The sequence below is a fragment of the Macadamia integrifolia genome, chromosome 3 (genome assembly GCF_013358625.1).
Source record: "Macadamia integrifolia cultivar HAES 741 chromosome 3, SCU_Mint_v3, whole genome shotgun sequence".
Classification (NCBI taxonomy): domain Eukaryota; kingdom Viridiplantae; phylum Streptophyta; class Magnoliopsida; order Proteales; family Proteaceae; genus Macadamia; species Macadamia integrifolia.
This window is the reverse complement of record NC_056559.1, coordinates 33,828,571-33,843,778: the sequence shown is the minus strand read 5'-3', so window position 1 is coordinate 33,843,778 and position 15,208 is coordinate 33,828,571. Positions and strand designations below refer to the sequence as shown.

The 15,208-nt window shown below is 37.8% G+C and overlaps 3 protein-coding genes across 6 annotated transcripts in view; all 3 read left to right on the top strand.

Annotated features, from left to right (window-relative positions):
• The first annotated feature begins 798 nt into the window (after positions 1–798).
• Positions 799–4,424, top strand: LOC122072621 (putative disease resistance protein At1g50180). Its single transcript, XM_042636985.1, has 2 exons — positions 799–1,059; positions 1,355–4,424. Exon 2 carries the CDS (start codon positions 1,422–1,424, stop codon positions 4,218–4,220), a length of 2,799 nt encoding a protein of 932 aa, XP_042492919.1. The 5' UTR covers positions 799–1,059; positions 1,355–1,421; the 3' UTR covers positions 4,221–4,424.
• Positions 4,425–9,747: 5,323 nt separating this feature from the next.
• On the top strand, positions 9,748–12,664 carry LOC122074389 (probable disease resistance protein RF45). Its single transcript, XM_042639212.1, has one exon. The coding sequence runs from the start codon at positions 9,748–9,750 to the stop codon at positions 12,586–12,588; it is 2,841 nt and encodes a 946-aa protein (XP_042495146.1). The 3' UTR covers positions 12,589–12,664.
• Positions 12,665–13,891: 1,227 nt separating this feature from the next.
• LOC122074075 (sterol 3-beta-glucosyltransferase UGT80A2) overlaps positions 13,892–15,208 on the top strand; it is a 19,545-nt gene continuing 18,228 nt past the window's right edge. The window contains exon 1 of one of the 4 annotated variants that reach the window (XM_042638896.1): positions 13,892–14,079. In XM_042638896.1, coding sequence (XP_042494830.1) covers positions 13,999–14,079 — 81 coding nt within the window. In that variant the 5' untranslated portion in view covers positions 13,892–13,998. The remainder of the gene's footprint in view (positions 14,080–15,208) is intronic. The other 3 variants (XR_006138950.1, XM_042638897.1, XM_042638895.1) reach the window with 3 other exon arrangements.

Sequence of the window (15,208 nt, the reverse complement as noted above, 5' to 3'; positions counted from 1 at the left end):
CTTAGCACTCCCACTAGCACTAAGTCAGTCTAATGGTCTAAGTCCATGGGATGGTGTACTAGGCCCGTGGGCCTATGTTGGGCGGGTCGTGACATTGGGCTAGGACATGTCAAAGGAACCGGTTACAGGGGGTAAAATGCCTCCATCCTCATTGGGAGATTTGGCATTTTTTGGTATGACTTGATTAGTTAATTAGGCTTTAGATAGTAACCCATAAAATTATTTAAAAGGTTTAAAGGGTAAGTTCTACTGCAGCCTAGCCAACTAGCAATATAGACAGCTTAAAGAACATGACAGAAGTTGGCACAGACCTTATGAGGACAGATCCATTCTTGAATTGAAAGCAAGCAAAGGCTTCAGGATCTCCAAAAACCAGAGGGAAAGCAGACTCTAGTACCATAGGATATCAATCGGAAAAAAATAGGTTTGTTTTCCATTCTTAATAGGTTTGTTTTCCATTCTTTCTTTCCTTGCAAATTTCATATATAAACAAACAAAGAGTAGAGTATGGAAAAGGAACAACCCTTTAACTATACAAATACAGTGTAAAGAGGAAAAACAGAAACACAGGCTTATGCTGCCTCTAGATTATTTAAAATAGCATAAGCCTATGTTCTACTTGGGTTGCATTTATATTCTCACAAGGAAATGAGGATATTGATGGATTCTAACCCAAACATAAAAGACAAAATAGCAATGAGCGATAATGTCTTACCATGTGCCTATAGTAGAAGAAAGTCACTAGCAAAGAATAGAAGAAAAATAAATTTTGACTTCCATGTATCTTTAGAATCTAGCTATCACACTTTCCTTTTTCCTTGGTTTCGTGCTCTTATCTTTCTCCTCGGTGTGAAGAACCTGCAACCTTAGGCAATCGTCAAAGTAAGAGCTTTGGTATTGAAAGTCTGATGGCCATCATGTCTGATGATCGTTAACCCAGTCACGAAAGAACCATTTCTTCCCTGCTTGTAGCTCTTAGTTCGTGGGTGTTCATGATAGTAGGATCTCAAAGCACAATCATATTCTGTTCCAGTAGAACATCCGGGATCACCATTACAGGTGTAAAACTTTAACTTTGGCTTTAGGCTTTACTATTTCAGGGAATTTTAATCTTCAAGTTGACTTTCTCATATCTTAAGATCAATTCAATTGATTTGAATTTATGAACAAAAAATAAGTAGGTACAGATTCATTCCCAAACCATCACCATTGACTAATAGAGAGATATCGAAAGAGTAAACTGAATTAAGTGTTTTAAGTTTAATAATCAAAAGGAGAAAGAAAACATTCCTAAATCTAATCTTAATTAATAATGAAATTTGGGCTCAAGGTTTCATCTTATTTGCCTACCCAGATGAGAGAGTAACAAGGGGAGTCTAGCAAAAAGAACCCAAAACAGAGGAGAAAAGGGGGTGCACAATATGGCACAAGCTGTAGTTTCCACTGTTGCAGGTAGGCTTGGGGACCTGCTCATTCAGCAAGCGATTTTCTTAGTTGGTGTGAAGGACCAAGTGGAGGATCTACGAGATGAGTTGATGTGGATACAGAGCTTCTTGGAAGATGCTGATTCAAGGCAAGATGAAGGCTCCCTAGTGAGCACCTGGGTATCAAAAATTAGACATGCTGCTTATGACATCGAAGACATCATCGACACCTACATCCTCAAGGTTGCAGATGAAGATGTTTTAGATCGTACTCGAAGAAGGAGACAATTCTTGGGTTCCCTTAAGAGTTATGCCTACATTTGCCAGAAAGGGGCAAGCCTCTACACAATAGGAAAGGACGTTGAAGTGGTCAAAACTCAGATCCAAAAGATTGGTGAAGAAATGAAGAGGTATGGCATTCATAGGAACGATGGTGGCTCACGAGCAGGAGGAGACAGGAGGAGCATTTCCCAACAAGATAGATTTCAACAACTAAGAAGAACCCATCCTCAAGATGATGCTACCCTCAAAGACATTTTTGGGTTGGAAGAAAACATAAATAAATTGGTAGCAGAACTAGTGTGCGGTGAAGATCGGTGCAGCTCTATTTGCATTGCAGGAATGGGGGGCATTGGCAAGACTACTCTTGCCTTGAAGGTTTTCAACCATAAAAAAGTGAAGCGCCATTTTAAGTGTCGTGCTTGGGCATACATATCGAAAGACTTCAGTGTCAAAGACGTCTTCAAGAGACTAATAAAAGAAATCAAGCCCAATCTCAGTACAGAAGAACTACAGGAGATGGGGGTGTTCAGTGAAGAGGTATATTTGGAAGAAAAGCTTCGTGAGCTATTGAAAGATCGTAGGTACTTGGTGGTACTTGATGACATATGGGATGTAGAAGCTTGGGAGAGACTAAACAGAGCATTTCCTCGTCAGAGTAAGAAGAAAGGAAGAGTAATTCTTACTAGTCGCAATAGGAAAGTTGCTAAAGAGAGTATCATTCACCAATTACAAACTCTAAATGAAATGGACAGTTGGAAGCTTTTCGTTGTTAATGCATTTGGTGATGATGATTCAAATTATTGCCCTAAGAATTTTGAGACGTTGGGGAAAGAGATGGTGGAGAAGTGTGGTGGTTTACCACTAGCTATCACTGTGTTGGCTGGTTTATTAAGGGGAAAGTCACCACAAGAGTGGTTTAAAGTGAGAGATCGCATCCACCAACAACTGATGATGAAAGAAGGGCAAGGGAAAAACAGCCTTGAAAAGATATTGTCTTTGAGTTACAGTGATTTACCCTATCATCTAAAGGCATGTTATCTCTATATAGGTTTATTCCCGGAAGATTATGTGATCAATGTTGAGCAATTGATTCTGTTGTGGGTTGCCGAGGGTTTTATAAGGTGTGAAAGAGATGGAACAACATTGGAAGAAGTGGCTAGGGAATACTTGAATGAATTGATTGATAGAAACATGCTTCAAGTGGTAAGACAAGATGACTTGGGGAAGGTTAAGAATTGTCAAATCCATGACCTTCTGCGAGAATTCTGTATTTCAAAAGGTGGAGAGGAAAACTTTTTAGATTATTATCCTCGTCACTCCTGCTCCTCATCATCTTCAACTATGGCTTCAAGTGTATTCAACTCACGACGATATGCCATACATTCAGAGATTGGAAGGTACGATTTCTCTAACCTTTCTAACTCACACCTACGTACATTATTGTCCTTCAACCCCAATGAAGAATCTCTTCAACAACAACAATTGGAATCCATTTCAAATATCAGATTATTGAGGGTGCTTGACTTATCAAATGTTGACCTTCAAGGTATGAGGTTGCCTAATGCCTTTGGAAAGTTGATTCACTTGATGTACTTGCGACTATCTGACACAAAAGCAAAGCTTCCATCATCAATAGAGGGCTTGCAAAGCCTACAAACTTTAGACTTAAGGTGGAGTGGATGTCATTGGTCTGATATAGCTATTGATGCTTTATCAAAGCTAACACAATTAAGGCACTTGCTTTTAGATCACTCATACTGGAATGGTTTGGACAGAGAGGTTGTTGCTTTGCCACGTTTTGACACCCTAACAAACCTCCAAACTCTAAATTATGTGGATTCCATTCTTTGGAAACAAAATGAGATGACCAATTTGATCAATCTTCGACATCTATATATAGAAGAAATTGCATCAAATGTGGATTCAGTGTTGTCATCAGTTGCCAAGTTGGAAAGAATTCAATCACTGTGTCTGCTATTATCAACTCTAGATTATGGATTTCCAACCTTGGTGCCATTGTCTCAATGTCATCAACTTCGAACTTTGAACTTATGGGGGAAAATAGAAAGGCTGCCAAGAGATCCGTACCATGAATTCCCACCCAGATTGACTGAATTAAGCTTGTGGTTTTCAAGTTTAGGGCCAAACGCACTGGCCACGTTGGAAAAATTGCCCAACTTGATGTCCCTTTCTTTGTGGGAACGTTCATATGTGGGGAAGAAAATAGAATGTTCCACACAGGGGTTTCCCCAACTCCGAATCTTACACACCAACAGGTTAGATATAGAGGAGTGGGAAATCAAGGAAGGAGCATTAGCGAAGCTTAATCATCTACGGATTATAAATTGCTACAAATTGAAAAAAATACCCATGGGACTCAAGTTTGTTGTCTCCCTCAAGGTGTTGGAGTTGCATTATATGTTTGAGGAATTTTGGGATAGATTCGATAGAGGAGAGGATGCCCATGAAATCATACACATCCCCTCCATAAAAACTAATCGTTGGTCATGGTAATTGGACATCTCATTGACAATGTTCATCTTGTTGATGTTTCTACATGCATTATTATTGTACCTGTGTAGGTACAGGGTCATGCTCTGGATAGAGAGCTCTTCCCTTTTATTTTATTTTACCTTTTTTCTTGTATTTTCACCATTTGATTTTAATGTGGAATGGAACGATGTATCTTTTGTATATTAAGTGGCTATTACCTTTGTATGTTAAGGACCATTATGAATGATCAGAATTAGGTTCTTACTTCTTAGGGCTTCAGGAAGCATGTGGTTCTGAATTCAACTCCTCTTACATCCTTGTAACTAGGGGTGTCAATCGGTCAGGCTGGGTCAGTCTAGGTTGGACTTAGCCAGGTCGGTGGGCTTATGTCCTCGGACCATGACCTATCTATTTAAGGAATGAGTCGGTCTCGATCGGTGTCGTGTCAGGTTCGATCGGGTTTCGGGCTTTATCAGGCCTTAAATGGGGTAATGTACCAATAAAGCCTTAAACGGATCTTAAATGGTGTTTACTTTTCTTAGATTTAAGATACTTAAATTTATTTTTTTAAATCATTAATAATTTTAAAAAGATATTACACTTAATTACAGTCAATAATTGATAAAAATATCAATTCATATCCTATTCTATCCCAAAAAATCAAAATACCCATGTAAACGGTAGGGCTAAACATGTCGGTTCGAGTCGAGCTTGTAAACGGGCTGGCCAATCGGGAGACACATCGGGCTTACACCTTGCACCATGTACTATCTATTTATAAACGTGTCGGGCTTAGGCCTAACACATTTAATAATCGGGTCCGTCCAAGTCAGGCCATAAATTTGTCGAGTTCGATTGGGCCTACCGATGCAGGCCTGGAATTGACACCTCTACTTGGGATCATTCACACGGAGTGTTTAGTGCTCTTCATCGTAAGAAAAAATAAATAAACAAATAATAATTAATTTCTTAGGTTATGGTGTCATAAGATTTGGTTTATTACATGCCATACGTTGCAAATTTTAAATGCCACCAACAGTGTAAATGCATTTAGATTCTCAAAAAGTGGGGATAGAGGTGTCAAAACTTGGCCCAAATCGATGAAAAAATCGAGACCAAATGAAACCAATCCTTATTGGATCGAATTTGGACTGAGGTATGTTGGGACTGGCTAAAAACCAGTCCAATCGAACCGACCATAACCAAATTGAAACCAAACCGAATGAAACTGATAAAAAAATAAATGATTATGACATTATAAAATTAGTGAATTGATTATCCATTTTTTACAATAGTAGTGAGAATATATTTTATTGCAAGGGGAATTGTAACAAACCACCAAATTGAATATGAGATTATGAATAGAAAAATTGATTTGTAAATTATAACAATGCTTCCATTGATTTCCTTGTTCACTATACAACATCAGTTGGATACTTAAATGAATGATTATATGATTCATTTTGTGATTTTAATATTAGTTATCTTTCTTTTACAATGATAGAACATGATTTAATCATAAATTTAAAGTGTTTTCGTCAAATCTTTTGTCATTATAGGTTATGAATGTAAGATTTTTTTATGGTTCAAGCCCGATAATAAATCGATCTAAACCGATATTAATCCGATATTGAAAAATTGAAATTAAATTGGATCAAAACCAAAACTGACCGAAAACCGAAGTTCCTTGATGGATTAGTTTTGATCTACCTCATTCATAGACAGAAACCGATTCAACTTGACTCAAATCAAACCTAACCAATCGATTGATACCCCTAAGTGGATATGATGATGATGGATTCGTACCAAAAATAAAAGTCAAAATAGCAATGGTGTGAGCAAACTAATGTGTACCATTTGCCTATCGTTTTTTTTTGGTAGAAACCATTTGCCTATCGTAGAAGAATGATCTTTCAACAACCCTCAGTGTAGCCAAATTATAAGACAGGAAACTATGGGTAAGTAAATGTCCACTTAACGACCAACAAAAATTAAAAGAGTCCACGACGGTGGAGTCCAGGTCCCAGTGTTTATTATGGTTCTTGTTAATTCATGACTACATTCAACCTTCTTTCCTTTGGTGATAAAGCAGAGATGCTAGGAGATATAGAGCACCGACAAGCATGATGCATCCATGGAAAGAAACCAGTGGGAGAGGCCGTTATGTAGGTCTACCAAAAATTTACGGCGGCTTTCCAAATAAAGGTTAATGAAAAAAATAAGAATACAGCTATGAGTATGACTGACATAACATCTAAGATTGGATTGATAAAAGGGTGAGTCGACAGCTGCTTGAATTGGTTCAGGAAAATTCCGTGACGAGGATTTGTGCTTGTGGGCTAGGGTGAATATAGCATGCCAATGGATCTGGTGGTTGACAATCGTTCGGGCTTGGTGAAGCTTATCGTGGCACCTATAATAGGACAGAGGACTTATTGCGATGCCTGCAAACCAATTTACGATGTCTCTTGTTGACGTTTGTCAAGTAGTTAGGCACTAGTAGGGCCAATGGACACCTATTTCTACACACACTCATCCACTCACATGAGTATATAACAGGTTTCGATCCCACAATCTCCTCCTTGGGTGCCAACTCTTCAAGTCAAAGCTGTGACCACTAGGCTAAGCTAGTATTCTTGGTAGGAGTGAAAGTTGGCCCTAACAATCCAAACCTACACTGGCCTGCCTTGAGCCCGAACAGGGCTTGGGCCAAGTCTTTTGACCCTCAGAGTGAGTTAGGCTTGAAAAACCCCAACCTTGGGTCAGGGTTGGGTCGGGCTCAGATTGAGGCCTTAACCCGACCCAACTTGGCTCGAAATTTAACCTTGAATTTTTATATTAGAATTTAGGGTTCATATTGCTATTTTATGTTTTTATAATTTTTTAATATATAAAAACATATCCAACCATTATAGAAGCCAAGATCAACCCAACCTAGCCCATCCCATCCCAACCCAACCCGGCTCTGACAAGGTCAATTAGGGTCAGGTTGGATTGGTATGAACCCGACAAGATTGGGCCAAAACATGAACCTAATAAGATTGAGTTAAACCTAGATTAAATTTTGAAAATTTAAGGTTAAATTAGGATTTTAAGAGACCCGATCCAATGCAGCCCCTGTTTCACCCCTAATTCTTGGCAATTGGTAAGTTAGTAATATCAAATGGGGTTCACAATTGTTAATGAGGCCACAGAAAATAAGTATAAAATGAAGAAAGTCATGTGACCTTTACTGGGGGCCAATTGAAACGTGCATGAGACATCCACCTCAACATGAGCTGGGAAGCATCATTCCAATGTCCCTTGTGTGTCTAGGCGAAAGAGCGAGCATCCTTTTCTCAAAAATTAAAAAAAGGAAAAGAGAGGGAGAATGATGTGGGAAAATGTGGTAAACTTTTTACTTTTATTTTTTTTTATTAGGGACGTAGGATATGGGGAATGATGTGGGAAATGAAGTAAACTCCAAACAATTTTTTAAGATTTTACTTGTAACATTTTTCTTCTTCTTCTTTACTTACTTTTTCCTATTTTTCTCCCAACGCGTGACCCTCCAACCTTTTTTATTGTTTATAAGTTGAACCAACATGTCTCCTCCCCATGTTGCTTTATCTCAGTTGTAAGTACACGTCTTATCTCAATTTTTCTCCCCCATATCTGGAAAACTCTCCAACCTCTGGCAATTTTGAGTGTGAGCTTTGATTTTGAAAATCTAGCGGCCATCTTGTTCAATGAGCATTGACCCACAGTCATCGAAGAACCGCTTCCTCCCTGCACGTAGCTGTTAGTTCTGTTCCAGTGGATCATCCAGGATCTCCCTTCAGGTATATAATTTCACTTTAGTATTGCTTTTGGTTATAATCACATTCATGTGTAAGAGTGACCTTATCCGTGTGAATAAGATCTCTTCTTACTATAAAAAGTTCAAATTGCTTTAGGCTTTACCATTTTAGGGAACTAATCTTCAAGTTGGCTGTCTCTTATCCTCTTATATTCACATTCATTTAATTGAATTGAATTTATGAATAAAAAACAATTAGGTATAGATTCTTTGTAAGAAATAGAATTTGAGCTATAAGTATTAGACTTGATGGTAGCAGATATTTAATATTATTAAAATAATAAAAAGAAGTATAATTTACTTGTTGAACTTGAGTTTCTGAAAGATGATAGAGATCCTCAAATTTATGTAGAGACTTGATAGTAACTGATATTTAATATTATTAAAATAATAAAAAGAATTATAACTTACTTGTTGAACTTGAGTTTCTAAAGATCCCCAAATTTATGTAAGGTTGAGTTGTATGTACTCTCATAAGTGACCGTATATTGAATGTGTCTTTCTACATATAGGTACATTTGGTAATTAAGCATACGTATAGCTATGCATATATTAAAGTATGTTTCGTACATACATGGATGTGTCTCCAAAGGGTTTGTGCCCTTGAGAAACAATCATGCATATATGCTCATCATTTCTTTCTTTCCAAATCCACGTGGGGCTCTCTTTGGTATCATTTTCTTTTAGATTTTTGTTCACAAAAACAATTTTCGTTGTAATTGGTATCATTTATGGAACTTGTTTCTATTTAAAAAAAATTGATAACCTAAGGGGGTAGCGCAGTTGGTGAGCAACGAACTTGGTACGAGCTGTAAACTTGGATGTCCTAAATTCGACTCCCACTGGGCACACCTTGGCCCATTCACACGGGGGTGTTTAGTGCTCTTCACTGCTTTCAGTGAAAGTTGAATGGTTCTCATTTAACCCCGGTATTACCCGGTCCATGCTATTGTGGAGTCAGTATGGACTAGTCAGGCCGAATGCCTAGATACCTGTCGTCAGCAAAAAAACTAAAAAGAGATCAAGAGTCATTTATGTGTTTTGGTCAAAATTGATTTTTATTTATTTTTGCACTAAACTTTAATGAGCACGATTAAAGCCCCAATATGGAAAGATAAAATAGTCATTTGCTTTGTAATTAGAAATCCAAGCCCCTTGCCCCCTTTTCTTCAATCCAAAGTGGAGGAAGATAGGAGAAGGGAACATCTCTTCACCCATTTATTCCAAAAATCATTTTGCACATGGGAATACCATACTATTTCTCACAAAAAAACCATTTTTGTTAAGTGGTTACCAAACTATTTTTATGTTTTGATAAAAAATGGTTTTCATTAATAATTTTTATTAAATATGTTAAAAAAAAAAAATGATACCAAAGAGGGCCTAAATGTTAAGGAGGTTTTGAGACTTTGGGTTACAACTAATGCCAAAACAAAACAAGGGAAAAGGTTTTGAGACTTTTGAAACTTAAAGTTGTAATAAAAAATAATAATATTTAATAATTTATCCAATATTTTTTCCTAAGCATCGCCATTGGCTAATAGAGATATTAAAAGAGTCGATTGATAAGGGTTTTAAGTTTAGTAATCAAAAGTGAGAAAGAAAGCATTCCAAAGTCAAATCTTAATAATAATAAAATTTGAGCTAAAGATATCTTATTTTGTCTATGCAGATAAGAGAGTAACAAAGGAGAAAAGGGGGGAGCACAACATGGCACAAGCTATTGTTTCCATTGTTGCAGGTAGACTTGGGGACTTGCTCATTCAGCAAGCCAGTTTCTTAGTTGGTGTGAAGGACCAAGTGGAGGATCTAAGGGATGAGTTGATGTGGATACAGAGCTTCTTGGAAGATGTTGATTCAAGGCAAGATGATGAAAGCCCTGTGGTGCGCATTTGGGTATCAAAAATTAGAGATGTGGCTTATGACATCGAGGACATCATCGACACCTACATCCTCAAGATTGCAGATGATGTTTTAGATCATACTCGAAGAAAGAGTCAAGTCATGGGTTCCCTTAAGAAGTATGCATGCATTTGCCAAAAGGGGGCAAACCTGTGCACTATAGGGAAGGAGGTTGAAGAGGTCAAAACTCGGATCCAAAAGATTGGTGATGAAATGAAAAGGTATGGCATTCATAGGAAAGATGGTGGCTCACTAGGAGATAGGAAGGGCCTTTCTCCACAAGATAGATTTCAAAAACTTAGAAGATCCTCTCCTCAAGATGATGCTACTCTCAAAGACATTTTTGGGTTGGACAAAAACATAAATGAATTGGTAGCAAAACTAGTGTCCGACGAAGATCATTGCCACTCTATTTGCATTGCAGGAATGGGGGGCATTGGCAAGACTACTCTTGCCTTGAAGGTTTTCAACCATAAAGATGTTAAGCGCAATTTTGAATGTTGTGCTTGGGCGTATGTATCGAAAGACTTCAGTGTTAAAGAAGTCTTCAAAAGACTAATAAAAGAAGTCAAACCGAATCTCAGTACAGAGGAACTGCAGGAGATGGGGATGTTTAGTGAAGAGATATATTTGGAAGAGAAGCTTCGTGAGCTATTGAAAGATCGTAAGTATTTGGTGGTGCTTGATGATATATGGGATGTGGAAGCTTGGGAGAGTCTGAATAGAGCATTTCCTGACAGTAAGAAAGGAAGAGTAATTCTTACCAGTCGCAACATTAAAGTTGCTAAAGAGAGTTTCATTCACCAGCTACATACTCTAAATGAAATGGAAAGCTGGAGGCTTTTTGTTGTTAAAGCATTTGGCAATGATGATTGCCCTGCAAATTTAGAGTCATCAGGGAAAGAGGTGGTGGAGAAATGTGGTGGTTTACCACTAGCTATCATTGTGCTGGCTGGTCTATTAAGGGGAAAGACACCACAAGAGTGGTTTATGGTGAGAGATCGCATCGGACAACAACTGATAAAAGAAGGCCAAGGGAAAAACAACCTCGAAAAGATATTGTCTTTAAGTTACAATGATTTACCTTATCAGTTGAAGGCATGTTATCTCCATATAGGCTTATTCCCAGAAGATTATGAGATCCATGTTGAGCTATTGATTCATCTTTGGGTTGCAGAGGGTTTTATAAGGTGTGGAAAAAATGAAACAACATTAAAAGAAGTGGGTAGAAAATACTTGAATGAAATGATCAACAGAAACATGCTTCAAGTGGAAAAACAAGATGACTTGGGGGAGGTTGAGAGTTGTCGAATCCATGACCTTCTGCGAGAGTTCTGCATTTCAAGAGGTCAAGAAGAAAACTTTCTAGATTATTCTCCTCGTGTCCCCTGCTTCTCATCATCTTCAATTATGGCTTCAAATGTATGCAATGCACGACGATACGCCATACATTCAGGGATCGAAAGGTACGATTTTTCTGACTTTTCCAACTCACACCTACGTACGCTATTGTTGTTCAATCACAATAGAAAATCTCTTCAACAACAACAGCTGAAATCCATTTCAAATATCAGTTTGTTGAGGGTCCTTGCCCTATCATTTGTTGACCTTCAAGGTACAAGGTTGCCTGATACCTTTGGAAAGTTGATTCATTTGAGGTACTTGAGATTGTTTTACACAAAAGCAAAGCTTCCATCATCCATAGAGAGCTTGCAGAGCCTACAAACCTTAGACTTAGTAGGAAGTGAATGCCATTGGTCTGATATAGCTATTGGTGCTTTATCCAAGCTCTCACAATTAAGACACTTGCTTTTCAGTGACAAATACTGGAATGATTTGGATAGAGATGTTGTTGCTTTGCCAAGAATTGGTACCTTAGCAAACCTCCAAACTGTGAGGCCTTTGGATGCCCTTGTTTGGAAACAAAATGAGATGACCAATTTGATCAATCTCAGAGATCTTAAGATAATAAAAATAAAGGCATCAGATGTGGATTCTGTGTTGTCATCAATTACAAAGTTGGACAGAATTCAATCATTGGAATTGGAACTATCAACTTATTGGTCATCTTCAGAGGATGCATTCCCAACTTTGGCACCCTTGTCTCATTGTCATCAACTTCAAGCTCTAACCTTGTCAGGAAAGATAGAAAGGCTACCAGAAGATCCTTACCATGAATTCCCACCCAGATTGACTGAATTAAAGTTATGGAATTCAAGGCTGAGGCCAGATGCAATGACCACATTGGAAAAATTGCCCAACTTGATGTCCCTCTCTTTACTCAATAGCTCATTCATGGGAAAGAAAATAGTTTGTTCTGTAGAAGGGTTTCCCCAACTCCGTATCTTAAAGATATACCACTTAGAAACAGAGGAGTGGGAAATCAAGGAAGGGGCATTACCAAAGCTTAACCGTCTTTGTATTTTGGGTTGCTATAAGTTGAAGAAGATACCTTTGGGATTGAGGTTTGTTGCCTCCCTCCAGGTGTTGGAACTGGGTGATATGTCTAACGAATTTTGGGTCAGATTCGATAGATTAGGGGAGGATGCCCATGAAATCGGACACATACCCTCCATAGATACTAGTACCTCATCTTCCAATGGCCAATTGGAAGGAATCATTTCACGGAAGAAGAACAGGTACTACTAGCATACTTACGCTATCGATTGGCGACTTTTTGGCATTTTCAGTAATTTTTTTTTTTCCCATTTTTTTATGTATTTAAATTTCTTTCATCTCCATATGTTTACGGACAGTATGAATAATTGAAACTAGGTTCTTTGGTCATGGTGTAATGAATCCTGTTTGGAGAGGACTCGATATGCATTTCAACACATGGACGCACATTCCTAGGTCCACTCAAAAGAGGATATTCCGGAAAATTGAGATTGAATATCTCGACTGGAGACATATGAGTGTCTGATCGAGTACACAATGTGTATTCAACAGCTACAGAATTATCATTCTAAGGTAGATGGAAAGGTCTGAGATCATTAAAGCCACCTCTGTATATGAGCAATGACAGTGGGATTAAGCTTTTTTCGCTTAAAATGGTAATATATCGAGTCAGCCAAAGGAAATAAAACGTAATAGGGGTACAATGAAAATCCTTAGTCACCATATATGTATAATTAGGCCGGGATAAGAAGGAATTTTTTTTTTTTTGGTTAGGGATAAGAAGGAATTGAACAGACAAAAAGTGAATGAACTTGGAGGCCTTTTTAGCTCATGCTTGACAGCCCTACAAGCCATATATGCCGGTCAATAAAATTTGAGCCTATCGAACATGAGGAAAATGTGGGTAAGCTTTTTACGCGATGATTAAATGGTACTATTGAAGCATACTGGTCGTAGATTTAAAATTTGATGATAGTCTTTTCTACAAATTAGGGGGTAAGATTGCATACATTTGCTCCTCCCAAACTCTAAATTAGTGGGAACCTCTTACATTGGGTTACCTTTTCTTAAAAGTATGAGGAAAATGTAGCAATTCTCAATTCAACCTAATGAACATTTTTTTTGGGACTTATCATAATCAAGGACGGAGAGGCCAACCACACTACCACCATAGTTAATAAGTTCGAAAATGAAATGGATATGTACGGCAATTGGACAAATGGCAATAACACTTTTTAAAAGTCCGGTGTGCAAATATATATTTATCATGAAACATGTACATAGAATTAAAAAAAAAAAAATCCCTAAATACCCTCTTTATTTATTATTAGTTGAAATAAATATTGGGGTCTTTACCAAAAAAAAATAATAATAAATAAATATTAGGGTAAAAACCACATATAAAGAGTATTCCTGCATCAGGTTTGAATTGTAATCGGGAAGGGATTTTGAATTTTGAATTTTTTGTTATTTATTTTTAATAAAAAAATACTGTTAAGATTTGACACTTAATGATTCTTCTTTTTTCATTTTTTTGGTGAAATGATTTCAAGGAGAGGTACCCTTACTAAATGAACGTTTAGATGGGTTTAAACTGAAACCATTTAAGAGAGAGAGAGAGAGAGAGAGAGAGGGAGAGAAAGAATTGTGGGCACGGGCATCATGGAGGCAGGGAGCAGGAGGAGCAGACCTAGAGCTGTATTCATGGCGTTTGGTACCAAAGGCGACGTTTATCCCATCGCTGTACGGCCTTTCATTCCTCAGTTTTTCTCATCTTTTTATTCTTTTATTTTTCCTTCTGTTAAACGATTTCATTCTTTCGCTCGGGAGTCCGCGTTAGCCTCGACCGTTTACACTTGCTTTCGTAGTAATCCTGCTATTTTGATGCGTTCAAGAGAGCAATGTGATTGTCGTAGTTTGAAAATCATCGTTTCGATGCTCGAATTCTCCTCTATCCATCAATCGTCAAAATTCTAGATGAAATAATCGATATACAGTTAAGAGAGCAAAAGATGTTGTGTTGTGGAGGTCTTTATCTTTTATTTTTGGGAATAAATTTCCAGCTAGCATGATTGACTCTGAATTCGTTTTTCGACCGCATTGAATTGTCATCATGGTTGGGGGAAAGCATTGTTTTATTATTTACACAAATCTTCCTTTCTTGAAGTTATGAGAAGAGTTGCATTGATATGAACAATGGATTAAGGATCTTATGCACGCCAGGGAGTCTGGCTTGGCAAGATTGTAAAACTGTGAAAGGTTTAAGAGTATAGAACCGAAGTATCTGTTTGCTGTACATGGCACTACTCAGTAAATTGCCTAGCATAAGTAAATCTATTCAATTCTATCTCTTCTGCCTGAAAACTTTCCGTTGTGAAAGATGAAGTATTGTAGTGAATGCTAGACGTGTCATTCATGGCAGACGAGGGCAGAGGAGAAGGGAATTAAGTGCTCTTAATTCCTGTTCACCACCCGCCACTTTTAGTTGTTGGATTAGCTTACTATTGAACCATTCAAAATATAGGACTAGAGCTCAATTTCAAGCCTACCTACCTGATTTGTTTCTTCTGAATACTAAAGGACCTGGCAGATAGACCGTCCCAATTCTGCCTTCCCCCACCACCCGGGGGGGGCATCTTCAAATGTTCTGTTGTCTTGACCTAAAAAAACCTGACATAAACTAAACATTTTCTGCTTCCTACAATTTGGATGATATTCTTTACTAGTATTGATCTCATTGTTTTAATCATGTATTATCCAGAAGTGGTCTTGTTGGTCATGAAGTATAATAGCTAGTGCTTAGCTGCCTTCCCTTGAATTTTTAACACCTGTAGTTTATGTGTGCTGTATATGCGAATGTCTCCGGGCTGAA